Here is a 17,388-nt window from a genome sequence, read left to right on the forward strand (position 1 = left end):
GGGGGGGGGCAGGTTGCACAGGGAGAGGGAAGACCAGAAGTATCTGCGTCGTTGGAAATGGAAAAGGGGGTGGGGGAGAGGGGTAGCGATCGGGTTGTGATCAGGTTGTGATGGTCTGCCTTGCTATTCGCTGTGGCGAGGCGGTAAGTTGCCACCTGCCACCTAACTTTGCCTAACAGGTGGATGAGACTTGGCGTAGAGAATAAATGGGGGCACGCCAAGCCAAGCCCTGCTTGGCGGTGCAAGGTGCGACAAGAAGGGGGTGGGGTGCGGGTTCCTGGAGCTTCCGGCCTTGGGGCTTTGGGGGGTGGCGGCGTGCCTATGGCGTGCGCGCGGCCCCGCGCCCTAAAGCCCCGCCTGCCACTCACGCGGCGCGTGCACTACTGCTCTCACACACGTGGCGCTTCCCTAAACTTTAGTGGAGGAAAGTGCCTTTTTATTTTTCCGGTGCGCGCAGACCACATTTACGTCCCCAAGCTGTATGGGGTTGGCTGGGTCGCGGGGGCCAACTGCCACCGCATTGCGCAGGACTGCGGACAGCCGTGGCCTACTTCTCGGGGGCTGCGCCCGGGCTGCGCCCGGGCTGCGCCACACGACGCTGAATAATAAAAGCGTGCGTGCGGGGGCCCGATGCAGCCCTTCCCTTTATTTGCCGAGCAGCCGTCGGCTCCCACATTCTCTGGCTCAGCTTTCGTATCCTCCCCGCCTTCTTATCCCTCCCCCCCTTGTTTGTGCCTCAACGGGGGTTAGTCGAGGGGGGAGGGGGGGGGGTCGCGTGCCCATAGGTTGAGAGAGGGTTGAAAGCCACAAAACAACCCTCACCCCCACCCCCACCCCCCATTGTTTCCAATGCATACACGTGAGTGATGGTGAGGCACCTTGCGGGCTGAGGTGTTGTGCGGTGCGCTGGTTGCGCGGTGCGCGTGCGGACACGACATGTACAAACATACAACCTGAAAATTAGAAGAAATAAAAGACAGAGGTACGTAGTTTTTGTTTGGTCACAGCACATGATACTTTCACCGCACCGCACCTCATTCCCAAATGCGTGGAAAGAATCCACGCAATCCACGTCACCCAATGACAAAAGGGAAAGACCACCCCAGTTTCTGCGTTGATCTCGCATCATCCCGCCCCTTTTCAAAAAGCAGCGCCCTCTAGCGGTCTGACGACGACACCCAAACGACCGCGCTGACCAGTCTCCGTCACGAGACGCAACGCAAACATTCTGTTTGGGGAACGCACCCTCAAGCCGATCAGAGAGCAAATGGCGTCATCATCGGATGAATTGCGTCGATTCTTGTGCAGAAAATCATGAATTAATGCCTGTTAATCAAACATATTTGTCTTAATAATGTTACCAAACACTATTTGTAAGTACCAAGCGCAATTCTACCCAAAAATTATTGCGAGGGCGTGACTTTTTAGTTCTCCCTTTATGATAATGCGAACCCCTCTCTGTGATATTACTGTTAATTCTGGTCCAAAACAATCTTTTGTATTGGCTTGTGCTTTCTTCTCTTATCACCCCCTCAAGATTTCTCGCGTTCTCTGGATAGTAACACCACCTACTTGTGACAGAATTCTGAAGTATTCAATCATTGTCTGCTACATGTGTTGGCAAACAAACGTTTGTCAAACAGTGGGGCAGCAACATTCAAGCTTTTCAAATACTTCTCTGGCACCAAACAAATTTACCAATAATGTGGATAGGTGTTATTCGATTTGTTTCAAAATTTACCTTAGCAATTCGGTTTAGCTCTCAGGAGATGTGAACTGAGTTGAGATTTGGTGGCAAATAACTGACTTGCATATAACATTCCTTTAACATTGTGTGCTTTTAAGGACTTTTAGAGCTGGACATCAAATCCTTTTTTGTGTTCCATTTCAAATTATATTTTTAGCCAACATTTTGCACTTGCAGCTCACATTGTATCTGTATTTTTATTTATACACTTTGCTCTTGTTACAGTTGATCAGGATTGAAATAATCAAGGACGAGCGGTCTCTGCCGCCATTTATTTATATAATGAATGAAGTCAAGCCAGAGTTGGTCACAACAATGGCTAGTTCATCAACCTGGGATGCTTTACACCAATCTGTACCTATAACACATTCAACTCCAATGCCTCATCCTATCCACAACATGCCGCATGATGGCTCGCAGCCACCTATGGTCATGCAAAACATGGCAGTTCATATCCCAATGAAAATGCCTGACAGCCCAGCTGTACCTATGTCACCTGTATGTTTTACGACCAAATATCTTATGCTCGATGGATTAAATTATTGTTCTATTTGCCATTTTAAATTTTCATGTTTGTAGAATGCTGCAATGCCACTTCCCATGGAACTAGTCCAACAAGGATGGGAAAAGTGTTGGAGTAAAAGAGAAAACAGGCCTTACTACTTTAACAGAGTCACAAATGAGTCTATGTGGGAGATGCCTATGCCCAAACCACAGGTGATACAGCATTCACATCTTCCTGGCATTTGTATAAAATTCCTAACCTGAACCCCCCATTAAAAAGCCTTTTTTTCCCCCAGTTTGATCCAATTACAGACCCTTTAGGTATATGTGGACCACCCACAAACGGACCCAATCATAATTTGGGTCTGAAAAGAAGATCATCAGAAGAAGGTGTAGGTGCCCCACCTCTCAAGAAAATTATGATTCTACCGTGAGTATTCTTTGTCTTGGCAAAAAAACAAACAAAAAAAACATGTGACATGTGTCTTAAATCTCTACATTGGGTTGAAATTGTTTTTGTTTCAGTGGTCCTTGGGATCTGGAAGTTTCTACAAACGTAGTAATTTATGAAAGACAACCATCAACATTACTGCACCCTCATCCTGAAATAGAGGCTTTTCGGTGCAGCCTTCTCATGAAATTAAGACAGTGTTATCAAGAACTTTGCCATTCAAGAGAATGTGAGTTTGTTTACTTAATTTATCACCTTATTGAAGATTTGCACATTTTCCTCAATTGTCCAAACATATAACAAGCTTTACTTACCATCACTTAAAACATTTTCTCTTTATTTTCAGCAATTGATGCTCCCAAAGATTCTTTCAACCGCTGGCTCATGGAACGTAAAGTCCTTGATACTGGAGTGGATCCTTTATTGCCATCGCATTGCTTTCCAGAGATCTCTATGTGCATGTACAAAGAGATTATGAATGACATTCCTCTCAAATTAGTAAGACCAAAGTTTACTGGAGATGCTCGCAAACAGTTATCAAGATATGCTGAAGCTGCTAAGAAAATGATTGATCGAAATCCATCTGCTGAGAGTAGAAAAATTGTTAAGTGGCAAGCTGAGGACACCTTCCAGTGGCTCAGAAGAACAGTTGGTGCTACATACGAAGATTTTCAAGAGCGTTTAAATCATTTAAAAAAGCAGTGTCAACCACATCTTGCAGAGGCAGTCAAGGGTTCAGTGGAAGGTATTTGCCAAAAAATTTACAATCTATCAGCTGATCATGCCAAGAAGGTGAAAGAAAAGCATCGAGATCTCCTAAAGGAACAGGGAATTCAAGGTATACTTAAACTATTTTTGGGGTACTTAAATCATTGAGGACTAAGAACTTAATGAAACAATGTATCTTGTTCTAACAGTAATTGCACCACCTCAAATGCCAAACTTAAGGAAGGTGTTATGTTATGCGGTGCAGTTTTCCGTGCCTTGCCCAAGGCTCCCACACATAGAATATTTGCCAGAAAGAGAACAAACTGTGTTACGATTTCAAGGTGATGCTGTCACAATAAACAATACACATTTACAGAAACTGGTATGTTGTATAACATTTAACATCATTAAATACTGCTATAAGTACTGAAGTTCCAATTAAATCTGTAAACTAGTGCTAAAAACTTTGCTTTTCTTCCTCAGGAGCAACTGTACAGATATAACTGTTTTGACGATAAGAAATTTGAAATGTTTTTACCTCGTGTGTGGTGCCTCTTGAAGAGATACAATACATTCCTTGGCTATACTGGCCCAAGCAGTAGTTCATCCAATTCCTCAAGCTCTAACCATGGAATTTATGAGGGACAAGCCACACAAGGAGCTCTTCCTATCACTGTTATGGAATCCCTTCATCGAACATTCGGAGTGTCATTTGAGTGTTTTTCTTCACCCTTGAATTGTTACTTCAGACAGTTTAGTTCAGCATTTGCTGATACTGATACTTACTTTGGATCAAGAGGGTGAGTGCATTCAAATGTGCATTTTTATTATTGTTTTTGCATCTTAAAAGGTTCTTAAATATCTTTATTTTTCCATATCAGGCCATTCCTTGATTTTAAGCCAGTCAGTGGGTCTTTTGCTGCAAATCCCCCTTTTAGTGAAGAATTAATGGAGGCTATGGTGAACCATATGGAAAGAGTTTTATCAGATTCTGCTGAACCTCTTTCATTTGTTGTCTTTATTCCTGATTGGAGGGACCCTGCACCTAATGCTTTATTGAAATTAGAAGCAAGTCACTTCAAAAGAAAACAGGTTGTTGTGCCAGGCACTGAGCATGAATATCGCCATGGATATCAACATGTTGTTCCTAAGTATGTCATATTATTTTTATTTTGATAGAAATGTTTTCTCTGTGATAGTTTGCTCACCTTTATTTTTTCTTGCATAGGAATGAGTTGAACATAAAATGTCCTCATGGTACCATGGTTGTTTGGCTTCAAAATGCTGCTGGTTATCAGCAATGGGGCCCATCTGAAGACAGAGTTGAAGCTTTATTAGAAGCTTTCAGACCAGGAAGAGAAAGGGAAAGGGATCGGCAGGAGCTTCTCTCACCTCACAGGGCACCCTCTGAGAATGTTCCTGCGCAGTTAGCACCAGCTGCATTAAATCCTCATACTCCTCCTGACAAAGCGCCTGCTGAACTGCCTGTCTGACAAAGGTGTCCGGACTCCCCTGCAGAGGGGAGTCCATCCTCCTCTCAGCAGTTAGATGAGTCAAAACCGGTTCCTACAAACCCAGAAATGTCTAATCCGTCAGTACAAAGAAATGTACCATCAGCAAAGAGCCAAGATAACGAAGATATTTCTATCCCAGCAAGTACTATAGCCTCAAATGTGATGCCTAAAGCAAATGAGGACCAAAATTCAGCAGTGCAAGAAAAATGAAAAAGTGTTTGATGTGGTTATCCAATGCTTGAAAAGGTCTTAATCCTGAATTCTCATTCCATTCTTTTCTTCTCGTTTGTTTGAAATTGCTTACTATGAATGGGTCAAATATTTGCCAAAATTCTAACCTTTTGCGTGACTATTATTGTTAATTTTTACATTTTAGTATTTTTAAAATTTAAAAATGACCCTTTGTTCTGTTTTATACTTTGACCTGCTCGGAAGTACTCATAGTTAAAATTATCTTCATTTGTGAACTGTTTGTGCAAGTCAAATGAATCTCACCGAAATTAATTTTGTCAGTTCCTCTTGTTTAAATCCCATACTAAAATTGAAAATGAAAATATTTGACCTGCTTTTAATTGCTTAAGATCTGCACCTACATTGCTGTCTAACTCTCCTCTCAAAATTGAAGCTTTTATCTCATCATAAGGAAGCTCTTCCTTGTAGTTTATTTGACAGGGCCTGGGAACTTAGGTTAAATTTGTCGTAAACATTTGTTGCTTACGTAATGTAATGAAGTCATTTTCTTGTACTTGTTATATGCCGGTTATGTCTTGGTAACATTACAGTAGTCGGAAGTATATTCTTAAGTGATATTGTTTGATATATTTCTATTTGTATGTTATGAATTGTGTAAACCACTTGCATGTTGCAGGGACTCAAGTTATATGGTACATAGTACATAGTTGTGTATATATATGCAGCTTCAGTTGGTGTATCAATCCTCTTAATAGGTGCGCTGTGATTGGCAAAAGCCTTGTACAGTATTTTAAAGTTGAGCTGCGCATGAATGTTTTAACCTTAGTTCAAAAATATGTTAGTGCTATACCTGTATCGATTAGGTAGCACAGTAGGCCTATTACCAGAACTCCAAATTAGGATCTAACTTTGGCTCATAAATTTGTTTTTACTTAACTTTGATTTGGTACACACCATTATCCATTATTTGATGCTATTGTGTACCTACATTTTCTTATCAAATTTCCCTTTTATTTTTAGATTGCTGCATCATGTGGCAGATTCATTTTTTAATTAATCAATGTTTATTGAACATGGATTTATCAAATTACTGTGCACAATTGAAATTTTCTTGCCTTTTTTAAAACATGCTTACCATATCAAGCAAGCGAACATTTACTGCTTCAGTTTGGTAGCTCTCTAGTTCATTAGTAAGATTTTGTGTGTATTGACATTATTCTTTCCAAGTGTGTTGATTTTGCTAATCTCATGAGGATGAAATTTTCTTGTCTCCTAACTTGTTGTGTTTTATCATGTAAAGAAGTTCAATCTGAAACTTCAAAATTGTTAATCAGAGCCATTGTTTAATGTCTTTTTAATTTAGGGAGCTGGTGATGGCTGGTTTTGTTGTACTGTGAAAACCAGAGAAAATTGGAGGTGCAAATCTTTCAATATTTTGGAAATTTAATCCGTATAATATGCTTTCTGGTCATCAATAAATTCTAGTTTGTAATTAATGATTTTAAAATTTTACTGCATTTACTTGAATTCAGCTGGCACATTCAGTTTTTTGTTCTGTGATATGTCATATTTTGCATTTGGGTCAAGATATTTGGTCATGGTTACTGTATTTCCACATTTCTTGACAAAATACTTAACCATTATGATGTGTCTAGGAATTGAAGTAAATTCAGTACACCACAAAGACTGGATTCTAACATATACATTTTTAAAGATTATTATTCATTTCATTCAATTTATGTGCCATATGTAAAAATGTGCAGTGTTTTCATTGTTTGGTTAAAAGTATTTTTGTGGAGGTCCCAATACTTTCTGTACTTTTTATCTTATTTTCCCTTGTCCATTAAATTGATCCCTTGCCATTCAGGGGAAGTCCGAGAACTCTTGCTCTATTTTTTTAAATCAATAAGCAATGTGAATGAGATCTTTGAATAAAGAAAACATGTGGAGGCATAGAATGCAATTGCTGATAAGTTAGCTGTGAGCATCATGGTTGAAGAATTATAAACATCAACTAGATTGCATCAATATGGACAGTGAATGATTCGAGGCACCAGATGTCATAGTTTTTATTACGCTACTGCATTGTAAGTACTCTAATGACTTGTCCTGATTGATAGCACTTTTTTAGGATTTTGCAGTAGTGTACTTTAATTATTTTCACATGCAACTAAATTAACATCACACTATGATTGATAAAAGCCATGTCATATTTTATTCAACAGGGCTTTTCTTACAGTCTTTGTGGTCTATTTTCCTCTTTCTCTTTTTGGATCTCAAATTTAAATCTACTTCCCCTACACATAGACCTATATTTTTTGTGTCCTTGTATCAATTTGATGCTTAGGTTCAGTCTCTCACATTCTGACTTTGTCATTGGGCTGAAACCACACATGGTTCTTACTAAGGACACTGTTGTTGGAGCCTGTAAAGTTCATGTCTTTGAAATAACCGTCCCTCTAAAAGTCCTATGCATCAGAGTGGTCTTAGCTTCAATCTCATTCAATGTGGACCTTATTAAATATTATGTAGTTTCATTTCACGGCTATGAAGTGTAATTCAGACACTGCAGGAGAAAAGGCTTTTTTTTTTGTTTGCAATTTGGCATCTGCATTGTTGCTGTTTGTTCCACTTTAACTTAAAGAAAATAACCTTTGCTCCATGAATGTTGTACCTGATATATAAACGCAATGAATATCAATTTTTTTAAATGCAGCGTTTTTACTCTGTACTTCTATGTAACATTTTGTTTACTAATGTCAATGACTATATGTAAATATTGAGACACATGTACAAAGATATGGAAGAATTAAAATAACCTTATGAGAAACATCTTTTCTTTAGTTTTCCTGTCCAATTCTGGTAGGGATTTTATTTGAAATTACTGTACATCTCCTATTTTTCAAAAAACAAAACAACAGATTACTCCAAAGAGCTGAGGGGAGGGAATGGATTTTGTTTGCTGACCACAAGCTTTTGATGTTGGTGAGAGATGTAGCCTTTTATCTTTCCTTCATAGATGAGATTAGCAACAATGCATTGGGTCTCAGACAAATCAATGTCCTCTATATCCATCATTTTTAGAGCACAGAGAAGGGCCTCCATGGATATCTGATGAGTTTTCTGAAGAAGATACCTGAGAGACAATTTCAATTAGTATTGGAGGAATATTTAAAATAAAAGGTGAGTGAGTAAACAAGAAACATAGTGAGAGACTTACACTTTTTTAAAAAGATTGCGGTATGCTATAACTTTTAGTTTTTCCAAGAGAAGGTAAATACCACACTGAACAAAAAATTTCTGATGCTGCCGCATTGCTTCATTTAAGCGGCGTACATCACCTGACTGAACACCCTGAACCAGCTCCCAAAATTGGAGTAAATCATATTTTTCAAGAAGTTTCCTCTGTGGCATGTAGCCCTACAAAAGAAAAAAAAGGAAGGTGGCAAATGATGACAGGTAGACAAATCTAGTCGGAAAGTGTTACAAAAATACATACCAAAATCATTTTAATTGGCACCAAGTAAATTAATATGAGTCTTTTGTTACGTTTAGATTGTTTATGGCATCTTTCAAATGCGTATGTAAGATATTCTCCAGCTAATAAAGAGGTAAATGATAGATATAATTGAATACATATTTACTATGTAACAGATAAAAATGTAAGACAATCCTACCTGTCTTGTAATCACTGTCAAACATGGCCTTACGACCCACATAATATCTGTATGTCACTTGTTGGCTGACAGGAAAAAGATCCTTGTAAGGGGATGAGTCAATAGCTCTTATTAAAGGTTTGCATAGATGCAACTTGTTGACACGAAAATAAACCTTGAAGAGTTGGTTAACTAGAGACATCATACCCCATTTTTTGGTGTCATCATTAGTGGCTCGACTGTTTAAGTTTTTAGAAAAAGAAAGTTACATGATAAAGACTTATTCTAAACCTCACTGAATACGCATGAAATCAAACTCAACGTACTTATCAGAGGCACAGACTCGGAAACAAGACATAAAGCATTCTGCTGCTTTTTCTAAAGCTTCCATAGATTTACCAAAGCCTTTGTCTGAATTATGCTTGTCAGCCTGAATGGCCAGAAGTCTCAGGTCAAGACAAACAGTGAACATAGCTTTCAAAAGCCAGTTGTCATCTCGACATGCTAAGAGCATTCGTGAAAATGCTTGTACCACCAATGATTGGCAGCGATAGGCCTCTGCATAGTCTGGTGTCTGGAGTGCCCATATCACCCTAGAAGAGTAGACAAATATGATCACATGGTATACTGACAAGCAAATATAAATCTAATTCCAAGATATGTAAATGATATACCTTAGGTGAGCAACAACAACTTCGTCTAAGGGATTTTGAAGGAATCTTTCAACTGCACTACCTGCATCAGGGAGATGCAATTTAGAACTAGCAATGTGACAATGCCTCAATGACAGCAAATTCTGAAATAGTAAATTATGCGCATTAGGTTTTAACCGATATAAACACAGATCAAAGAATGACTTATTACATATTCTAGAGTAAATTTGGAACATCATTTACTTACGGATAAGCCAACTGGGTTTCTAGTGCGCCAGGCATTTGATACCTAACATTATAAACATACAGAGGATAAAACCATTTACAATAAGAAAACATAACCTTGACAGCTTATTATGATTATGATAAAAGAAGTATTTAAAACAGGAGGGGACAAATTTAGACAATATACAACATACCTCATCCAAGTACTTGTTTATAGTGTAATTATTCATTTCAAAACGTTAGCCTCTACACTACTATACTTAAAACAATAAGAAGGATTTTGTCATGAAGTCATAGAACCGGCTTTGAAAACAATACAATACACATTTAAAAATGTCTCTACACGTAACGTTGTAGGAACCGCCTTTTTGTGCAGGTTATGTGCTATCCGCTATCTCCGCTTCCGGTATGATCACTGCCCCAAACCAACGTTTTGTTTTTCCCGGTAGAAGGCTGTGGGGGTAATAGCAGCTGACAAGTTCAATCCCACGTCACCAGAGTCAATGTTGTTTTATTGGTTTTAAAGTTTGTTAGATCTTTTCATCAGCTAAAAATGGTACGAACAATAAAATTTGTTATGCTCTTGTATGGTAATAGTGTATTATATGGTTTGTAGGCTTTATATGTCATGCATTAGTGTTAGGCTCTTAGCGGTAAACAATTTGACGTGTTCTGTATTTCTATCGTTTGAATGTTTTATTGCTGTTGACATAAATCAATGCCTCTACGTTTGGCGACTTAAAAACCGTTTACACTTATTTCTTGAACATTCAAAATGACTGTGTGCATTTTTGTTTGTGCTTGAAAAGTCAACCTGATGAAACACCTGTATCATAGTACTAACCTATATTGTTATGATCTCGTCTTGTGCTGCTGTCATTCAAGATGTTTTCATCACTTTGATATGAGTTTTATTTGTTTCTCACCGAAGTTCTTCTGTAATCCAATTATTCCTTTGCTTGGTTGTTCTCAAATTAAAGATTCTTATAATAGAGGATTGACAGTTGTTCCGAAGAGCAGATACAGCCAAATGTTTGGTTCCCTTCCATTCTTTAAGACAGAATTATTTCATGTTGCAGGTGCTCATTGCAGCAGCAGTTTGCACCAAAGCGGGCAAAGGTAAAGTTATAAACTATTGATTTTCCTTTCCTTGCCGTTTCCTGTACCTGCCAAATTTCAAACTTACATGCGTGTATGATTTATATCTATTCAAACTTTTACATCTGTTTTGACAGTTATATTTTCCCGTCAATTCGTGGAGATGACGAAAGCCCGCATAGAAGGGTTATTGTCAGCTTTCCCTAAGCTTATGTCATCTGGGAAACAGCACACTTTTGTTGAGACAGAATCGGTGAGATATGTGTATCAGCCATTAGATCGCCTCTATATGCTGCTAATTACCACCAAAGCTAGCAATATCTTGGAAGACCTGGAAACACTCCGACTCTTTTCTCGAGTGGTATGTATGTTTGTTTTATTTTTAAATTATCCAATTTGCTTAATTCAACTATTTATGGGTTTTCTTTTTATTTCATTTTAGATACCTGAATATTGTCACAGCATGGATGAGGCTGAAATTTTGGACAATGCTTTCAATCTAATTTTTGCATTTGATGAAATTGTGGCCCTGGGTTATCGTGAAAGTGTTAACTTAGCTCAAATTCGTACTTTTGTTGAGATGGATTCTCATGAAGAAAAAGTGTACCAAGCTGTTCGCCAGGTGAATTTCTATTTCTGTATTGCAATTTTGTTGTTGATTTTCTACTTACTGTATTGGACACGTTAAAACCTTCCTAACTTGCTATTTGCAGACACAAGAACGTGAGGCAAAGAACAAAATGCGTGAAAAAGCCAAGGAATTGCATCGTCAAAAAATGGAAAATGCTAAACGCGGAATCAAAGGAGGATCAAGCAGTTATGGTGGATCTGGAGGTTTTGGTGCTAATAGCACAATGTCTGCTATGGGGGGTGGCTCAAACTTTAAATCAAGTGCTGATAATGTTACCAGTGATGTTCCTCGTTCATCGTACACTCCTATTTCGTATGTAGATTGAGTACAATAGAATTCCTTTGTTTTCTGATAATTTTAGAAAGAAAAATCATGAGTGAAGTTGATCATACTGTTACGATCTTTACAGGAAGCCTGCTGGACCTACTAAGGCAATGAAATTGACCAACAAGGGTCGAGATGCTGAGTCATTTATTGAGTCACTGAAATCAGAGGGAGAAAATGTTGCTGCCCCTGTTGCAAACAAACCAACTGGCACATCACAAAAAATCTCTACTGCACCACCTGAAAATGCTGACCCGTAAGTTATATTACTCAGTCAAGGTTTCTCTGACCAAAAATTAGTCCATTTTTACCTTTCACATAATTTATTTTGCTTACAATTTACTATTTAAATTCAACTTGTAGGATTCATTTACGGCTGGAAGAGAGAATGGTTGTTGAAATTGGCAGAGATGGTGGAGTACGAAATTTGGAGGTACATGGATTTGCCACCCTGAGAATCAGTGATGAGAAATTTGGACGCATTCGTGTAAGCTTGGAGAACAAAGATCAACGTGGTATTCAGCTACAGGTATTAAAATTATTTATTCTGTCAGAATTTTGTCTAATGTTTGATCTAAGTTTTTAATACATGTTTTCTCTTGATCCTTACAAGACACATCCAAATGTTGACAAGGAACTGTTCAAACTGAAGTCGCAAATTGGTTTGAAGAATCCTGGTAAGCCTTTTCCAATGCAAACAGATGTTGGTGTTCTCAAGTGGAGATTCCACTCCACTGATGAGTCTTCTGTCCCCTTGTCAAGTGAGTCTGCACCTACCTTGTTTTTTATTCAATTCCAGTCTAAAATGTGAAAAAAAATTAATATCTATAACTTTTATTCTAGTCAACTGCTGGCCATCTGAAAATGGACAAGGAGGGTGTGATGTTAATATTGAGTATGAACTGGAACATACTCATTTGGAGTTAAACGAAGTGTGCATCACCATTCCTCTTTCGTAAGTCTCAAAAAACTTTCTATATCCCAGCCTAGAGACCTGCAATGAGCAAGCTTTGCAAGCTAAACACCATTTCTACCCCCCTCCCACCTGCCAAAGAACGGCCCTAGCTCGCATATCTAGCATAGCTCGCATAGCTAGCATAGCTCGCACAGCTCGCACAGCTAGCATAGCTTGCATAGCTCGCATAGCTAGCACAGCTAGCATAGCTCACATAGCTCGCATAGCTAGCATAGCTAGCATAGCTTGCATAGCTAGCATAGCTCGCATAGCTAGCATAGCTCGCATAGCTTGCTCGTTGCAGGTCTCTATCCTAGCTTGATTTTAACAAAAATATTTCCTACTGTATTTATCTGTTTTCTTTTTTTCAGTATTGGATGTAATCCTGTAGTTGCTGAGTGTGATGGCGAATATAATCATGACTCTCGAAAAAATGTATTGATATGGTCTATGACCATCCTTGATTCGTCCAACAAGACTGGATCACTTGAATTCTCAGCACCCAATTGTAACCCAGATGACTTTTTCCCTCTGCAAGTCAACTTTGTCTGTAAACAGTCTTATGCAAATTTGAAGGTAAGTGAGATGGAGTTTTACCCTTTGGTGAAAGTAAATCTTATATCTTACAAATCACAAACTTTTTAACTGTGACCTTGTGCATTTGCTTTTGTAATTCTAGATCACCGAAGTGCTACAAGTTGATGATAATTCACCTGCGAAGTATTCATCAGAGACTGTTCTTTTCACAGATAAATATGAAATTGTTTAGATGTTAGTTTTGAAGGGGTCATGTACTTTGTAAACAAGGTTTGTAATCGTGATAAATGAGAAAAATATGTATGCATTGAACATGATGATTGTACCCTGAAGCCTTTGAATTTTCTCAACATTGCATCTGTAGAAAGAATGAATTTGTAAAAAAATAGAATTATGGATCAATTTTTAAATTCAGTATTTTTTGCATGGAAAAAGTTATTCTATTCTATGATCTGTACAGAAATCATCTCTATGAGCACATATTTTAATTTTCACTTTATTCCAAGGCAGGGCATTTTAATTTTGAGTATATGTCATCTACTCTTGTAAATATTTGTAGGCACAGAATTGTATAGAGCTCCAGGGATAGAACTTGATAAGAATAACTCTGTTGACTTGTACAGTACAGTTGTGAATATAGACATCAATGAGATATAACTTCTTATGGTTGGTTCAGAGTTAGTTCACAAAGCGCAAGCGTGATTTTAACGCCCACAACTTTACATAGCCATTGAGAGACTGACTTTCGTCACGCCTGGCGTGGTACTCGTGCTTGTGTTTTGTGAACTCTGAATCCATCTAAATAATGCTATTGAACAGGATTATAATCATTTGAAATTGACCATATGGGAATAAGATTCATCACCCCTCAAGATGAGGTGGTTGTTCTGGAATATTTCTGAGTTGAAACAGTGGTGATGCTACTCATTTCTCAAGGTTCACTTGGTCCTGTTTTATTTTGATATTTCCACTTGAGTGACCGTAAAATTCCCTTAAGATAATGCTTGCACGCAAATTTTTACATCTGAGAAAATGTACTCATAAAATTACCCATGTGGTAGAAGTTTTGCACATTTTTGATGGGTTTGGTAGCCCTTTCAACACTTAAAGCAAACTGGCAAAATTCCAGTTGCATAGTTGTTTGGATATTGCCTATCTTAAATCGTTGATTTCTGATGTTGTCCACAGCATTTATATTTCATAGACCACCCCAAAATTCAGAAATGTGCATCAAAACAGCTATTTTTTTAAAATCTCATACTCTTATCTATACATGTCATTCCATGTAAAGTTTCACGACTGCATAGATTGGTGAATGATCATTGATCATAATGCCCTGTAAGGAACTGAAAAGATTCTATTTTGTTGACGAATTAGGGGAAGTGGTCGGTAAAGACAGTATAAGTTGTATGGCATCCACCATATATTATGCTTAGTTGTTTTGTTTAATTTTTGTGTAACTTTTTAATCGAACGCTCTACTTCTTGTCTATCTATTTTTTGTTTGTTTGTGAAATAAACGATATTGATACGCGGCCACGAGTGCACTTATCCTTCGAGCGGCATGTGGCGGTCTGGTGCGCACGATGACTGCTCCCGATGCCCCTTCAAGCTCACCCATTAGCCCCATAGGCCCGATAGAGCCATGCAGCCTTGTCCGCATTGTCACATTCTCACGCTGAGCCGCCTCCCGCACAAGGCGCCGCCTTCCGCAGAGCCGACTGTTTGCTTTTGCTTGCACGGCTGGGACTCCTGGGACTTCTCTGCGCCCACATGTCGCTTGCGGCCCTGGCCAGGAGGTGCCTGCCGGTGACGTGCCGTTGGACGTGCCCTGCGCCCACATGTCGCTTGCGGCCCTGGCCAGGAGGTGCCTGCCGGTGCTGCCGGCCCGCCTGTCGCGCGCTTGCCCCCACGGAGGCCAAAGCGGTCGCCGTCCTCCTGGCGGGTTGAGCTACTCCACGAGGCCCGCCTTTCCGCCAGGACACCCCCGGGAGCTCATCGGCAACCGGGACGTGGTGGGCTACGGCAAGAACGGTCAGCCTAACTATTTCGACGACGAACGTTACCCCTACCCGGCCATCCGCTGGCAGGAAAACAACCAGGTGGGGTATCATCGATAGCGGAAGATAGGGGAGCACGACGGTTGCGTGCCTGCCCACAGTTATGGTCTGGGCAGGGACACCCGTCGGGTATACTTCACTATAAATTCAAGCTTACGCAGTTTTTTCTGGATTTTCTATTGCCCTTTTTCTCATTTTTCGAATATTCCTGGCTTTTCTGTTGTGTTTTTTTAACGGTGTAGACCTTGGTGTAGACTTTTATTTTTTAGTGAAGTGTCCCTCAGGGGACCCATGGCGATACCCCGCGACTGAACTTCCAACGCCCATACAACGCCTCGCTAGCGGAGTAACCCCTCCGGACCGGCTTGCAGGAGATCCACGCCCTGCGCGAGAAGGAGCGCGGCGACTGGAGACTGCTCACGGCCGAGGAGAAGCAGGCCCTGTACCGCGCCAGCTTCAAGCTCTCCTTTGCCGAGTTCCTCGCCAAGCCTCCGGGCGAGTGGAAGGTCGGTACACGGGTCTGATTTCACACGCGATGTAAAACAAATTGTGATTCTACGACAGATAAAGCGCACACAAATTATAGATTACGGACACCCAGTCCAAAAAGTGAATGCTCTTTGTGTTTCAAAAGTAATTTTCATAGGATTCGGGTGATTAAGGTGACTATCACGTTACACTGGTGTTGCTCAGGACCACCTGGCGGCGCTGCTGCTGGTCGTCAGCCTGGCCCTGATGCTGGAGCTGTGGTGCGAGCGCTACGCCTTCGTGTACCCGGAGCACGGCCTGCTGTCGGACCGCGACAAGACGTGGACGCTGTACGAGATGATCCGTCGGCACGCGGTCGGCCCCGCCTGGGACTACGAGAACAGCCGCTGGACGTCGCCGTGGCACGCCCACCCCTGGGACCGCTACTACCCGATGGAGGAGCTGTTCGCCAGGAAGCCCAAGGACGCCGAGCCGCTGCCGCAGTACGCCAACGCGAGCGCGGCTAGCGACTCGGGCGGGCGGCGGGACCAGGACGACGGCGCGGGGCTGGCGGCCTCGTCTGTCCGCTGACGTGCCGCCCGGCGCGCGGGCCGTAGCCCGGGCCGTAGCCCCTGTGGAGCGGTGGGTAGGCAGACCCGCCACGCACGCGTGCATCGACAGCTCCGAGGCTGCCTACCTCCCGGGGGCCATGGGCCATGGCTGCTGTCAGGGCAGGCTGGGCTGGGCTAGGGCCGCCGCCGCCGGGGACACAGAGGGCGAGCAGCCACTGGCGAGGGACACGGACCAGCGCTGCAGGCAGATTGCACCTCCACTATTTCACTGCCCCCCCCCCTCCGGCACCCTCTCCCCCACATGGGACGCTCTCTCCCCCTCTGCAGCGGAGCGGCGCGTTGCAGAGCAGGCGCCAGCCGGGAACGCAAAGAAATTGAAAGCAAAGCAAAAGCAATTACGTCCCAGACCTAATTGTCTGCGCGCAGAGCGAGCGCAGTGCCCTGCACAGGGGGCAGCGCGCGGCCGGCCGGCGAGGGGTCCTCTGTGCCAGTTGGAGACGACAACCGTTTCATGTGACGGTCAAGTGTTTCGTAGTGTAAAATATGCCGATTACGTTGTTAGTTTTTTAAGTCACAGGCTGTACGTGTTCACTACTGCATTATATAGTGCTATCAAATTATATTTGTGTTTTATTCAACCCTTTTGAACCGACTCTGACAAAACAATAAGACTGTGAATGCGTTTTGCGTTTCGCTTGAAACAACTTGCACCCAATGCGGTTTCGCACACATATTTTGGGGAGGTTTTCAATAAATAATACTTTAATCACCTCCAGCGGCGCACGGCCTAACACATACACACACGCACACACACGCACACACACACACACACACACACGCACACACACACACACACACAGGGGGAGAAACTGCGGCCACCACATGGACCCGCGTGCGAACCCGCAGCCCCTGCCGCGCCTGACAATGTGAACACATGTGTGAACACATGTGTGAACACATGTGGCGCGCTGGCGCGGGCCCGCGGGGCGGCCGAGCTGCCCCTGCCGACCGCCTGCCTGGCCGCGCGTGTGATCACCAGCCCACTAAATGCGGAGCCCACCCTGCCTGCCCGCCAGCGCCCGCCCGCCTGGCCC

At 41.7% G+C, this 17,388-nt stretch overlaps 4 protein-coding genes across 5 annotated transcripts; 3 read left to right on the forward strand and 1 right to left on the reverse strand.

The window, feature by feature from the left end:
• The first annotated feature begins 1,221 nt into the window (after positions 1 to 1,221).
• LOC113202047 (mRNA (2'-O-methyladenosine-N(6)-)-methyltransferase) lies at positions 1,222 to 7,948 on the forward strand. The gene is made up of 10 exons (XM_026416102.2): positions 1,222 to 1,373; positions 1,973 to 2,245; positions 2,327 to 2,464; positions 2,548 to 2,681; positions 2,777 to 2,931; positions 3,049 to 3,540; positions 3,620 to 3,792; positions 3,894 to 4,210; positions 4,292 to 4,561; positions 4,639 to 7,948. The coding sequence occupies exons 2-10, from the start codon at positions 2,030 to 2,032 to the stop codon at positions 4,901 to 4,903; spliced, it is 2,160 nt and encodes a 719-aa protein (XP_026271887.1). The 5' UTR covers positions 1,222 to 1,373; positions 1,973 to 2,029; the 3' UTR covers positions 4,904 to 7,948.
• Positions 7,949 to 7,950: 2 nt separating this feature from the next.
• Positions 7,951 to 10,022, reverse strand: LOC113202050 (PCI domain-containing protein 2). The gene is made up of 8 exons (XM_026416104.2): positions 9,845 to 10,022; positions 9,673 to 9,714; positions 9,447 to 9,568; positions 9,099 to 9,365; positions 8,794 to 9,011; positions 8,616 to 8,716; positions 8,337 to 8,536; positions 7,951 to 8,252 (listed from the first exon to the last, which is right to left on the reverse strand). Exons 1-8 carry the CDS (start codon positions 9,878 to 9,880, stop codon positions 8,039 to 8,041), a joined length of 1,200 nt encoding a protein of 399 aa, XP_026271889.1. The 5' UTR covers positions 9,881 to 10,022; the 3' UTR covers positions 7,951 to 8,038.
• A 55-nt stretch (positions 10,023 to 10,077) lies between these two features.
• LOC113202048 (coatomer subunit delta) lies at positions 10,078 to 14,731 on the forward strand. Its single transcript, XM_026416103.2, has 11 exons — positions 10,078 to 10,206; positions 10,730 to 10,769; positions 10,886 to 11,109; positions 11,191 to 11,370; positions 11,462 to 11,691; positions 11,789 to 11,959; positions 12,067 to 12,232; positions 12,317 to 12,464; positions 12,547 to 12,658; positions 13,030 to 13,234; positions 13,338 to 14,731. The coding sequence occupies exons 1-11, from the start codon at positions 10,204 to 10,206 to the stop codon at positions 13,425 to 13,427; spliced, it is 1,569 nt and encodes a 522-aa protein (XP_026271888.1). The 5' UTR covers positions 10,078 to 10,203; the 3' UTR covers positions 13,428 to 14,731.
• A 135-nt stretch (positions 14,732 to 14,866) lies between these two features.
• LOC113201985 (cytochrome c oxidase subunit 4 isoform 2, mitochondrial-like) lies at positions 14,867 to 16,908 on the forward strand. 2 transcript variants are annotated; one of them, XM_052270541.1, is made up of 4 exons: positions 14,867 to 14,993; positions 15,062 to 15,296; positions 15,626 to 15,760; positions 15,948 to 16,908. In XM_052270541.1, the coding sequence occupies exons 1-4, from the start codon at positions 14,968 to 14,970 to the stop codon at positions 16,311 to 16,313; spliced, it is 762 nt and encodes a 253-aa protein (XP_052126501.1). In that variant the 5' UTR covers positions 14,867 to 14,967; the 3' UTR covers positions 16,314 to 16,908. The 2 variants fall into 2 exon arrangements, with proteins under 2 accessions (XP_052126501.1, XP_026271795.2); XM_026416010.2 differs by lacking the exon at positions 14,867 to 14,993 and having other exon boundaries at positions 15,032 to 15,296.
• The last annotated feature ends 480 nt before the right edge of the window (positions 16,909 to 17,388 follow it).

This window comes from Frankliniella occidentalis, unplaced genomic scaffold (assembly GCF_000697945.3).
Source record: "Frankliniella occidentalis isolate FOCC.00 unplaced genomic scaffold, Focc_3.1 Scaffold126, whole genome shotgun sequence".
In the NCBI taxonomy this organism is placed as follows: Eukaryota; Metazoa; Arthropoda; class Insecta; order Thysanoptera; family Thripidae; genus Frankliniella; species Frankliniella occidentalis.